The sequence below is a fragment of the Pollicipes pollicipes genome, unplaced genomic scaffold (assembly GCF_011947565.3).
Source record: "Pollicipes pollicipes isolate AB1234 unplaced genomic scaffold, Ppol_2.1 Scaffold_6686;HRSCAF=7923_pilon_pilon_pilon, whole genome shotgun sequence".
Lineage (NCBI taxonomy): Eukaryota > Metazoa > Arthropoda > Thecostraca > Pollicipedomorpha > Pollicipedidae > Pollicipes > Pollicipes pollicipes.
In genome coordinates, this window is record NW_023596921.1 from 48,111,343 (window position 1) to 48,112,749 (window position 1,407).

Sequence of the window (1,407 nt, forward strand, 5' to 3'; positions counted from 1 at the left end):
GATACAAAGGATACAACGTGAAGGCCACACGGTTTCAAATGACGTCATACAAACGTACCCGGCGCATCATCGCTGCAGCGGCCAGCAGACATTATGGTGATGCTATAGTCGAAGCGGGGCGGGGGATGAACTCTACCGATGACTACAACAAAGGTCACGAAGAGCCGATGGGCACGTGGGTGTGAGGCAGTGCCCGGAAAGGATGTGAGAGGGGCTGTGTCAGAAGCGTCACTCACCGACCAATTCGATGGAGAGCTGTCGGAGAAAGCAAACAGAGATGGATGGTTTTCAAACCGACGTTAGCGAGTAAAGTGAACAGTGGGGAGGGGGGGGGGGGGGCGCAAGGAGGCTGGTAGAGGCGAAATGACGTTGAGACTGAGTCGTACCATGCTTTTCCAGATGCCTGGACGTCTCTGATGGTAGAGCTTGGCGTACGTGAATACATCAAAGCACGCCTCATGCTGCAGCTGCCGAAGCGCCGTGCCCAGAAGACAAAAGCTGGCTCCTTCCGTGCCACCGTACCTGCAACAACGGCACTAACATGTGGCTCGGAGCGTGCAGCCTCCAGTCAGCCTGGCAGCAGCAACACTGTTGCCGCTTCGTTGCCGCTCAGGTGAGGGAAGGGGCAGTGGCCCAGATGTTAACATTCTGTACATCCACTCCGAAATGGAGCCGTCCATTCCAGTCGGCTCAGGTACAACCGAGGACGCGCCGTCTCGGGGTTACAGCGCGCTTGGGACAAGTCCGCACCCAACGCCAGTATCTGAGCATTTGCTAGATGTCGTATCGCTTTCTATGACGCAATTTGAGGCTTATGTGGCTCATTTTGAGGTATGTAAGGCACATTTATATTCGGAACAACAATACAGCTTTCAGACGTCATGACAATATTCGCATGTAACAGGGGTGACAGACGTCCTTTTTTTGTTTCTATACGTAACGTCCAAGGTTACCACGCATCATCTGTCAGGAGACCGCTCTATGGTCCAGTACCTGGACAGAAGACCGGTTAATACTTATGGAAAAATAATCACCAACGGGCTGTTACCAATAACAGGCAGAGTCGGAGGAAACATCAAGTGCGCGTAAAAAAGAATGTAAGTGAAAGTACACACAAGTTACCCCCTCGAGATTACAACAAAGTGAACTATTGAAAGACGTGATCAACAAATACACATCAGTCTTGCTGTCGACAGCAGCTGTCTTAATGATAAACTTCAGGTGGGCGCATGCGGGAGGGAGAAAGGCAGGAGTCACCGGCACCCCGCCGTTTTATCCAGATGGAACCGGGATATCATATCAGGGCACCCCAGCTGGGACTGGCGGGCCCTCATATGTCAGTTAGAGGACCTATTCTCCCTATCCGGGGCCACTAGGACAACGATGGGGAGGAAAAGAGAGAGAGAA

At 52.3% G+C, this 1,407-nt stretch overlaps 1 protein-coding gene across 1 annotated transcript in view; it reads left to right on the plus strand.

The window, feature by feature from the left end:
- The first annotated feature begins 1,207 nt into the window (after positions 1-1,207).
- LOC119108454 (rho guanine nucleotide exchange factor 17) overlaps positions 1,208-1,407 on the plus strand; it is a 29,481-nt gene continuing 29,281 nt past the window's right edge. The window contains exon 1 of the mRNA XM_037232025.1: positions 1,208-1,221. Within this exon, the coding sequence (XP_037087920.1) occupies positions 1,208-1,221 (14 nt within the window). The remainder of the gene's footprint in view (positions 1,222-1,407) is intronic.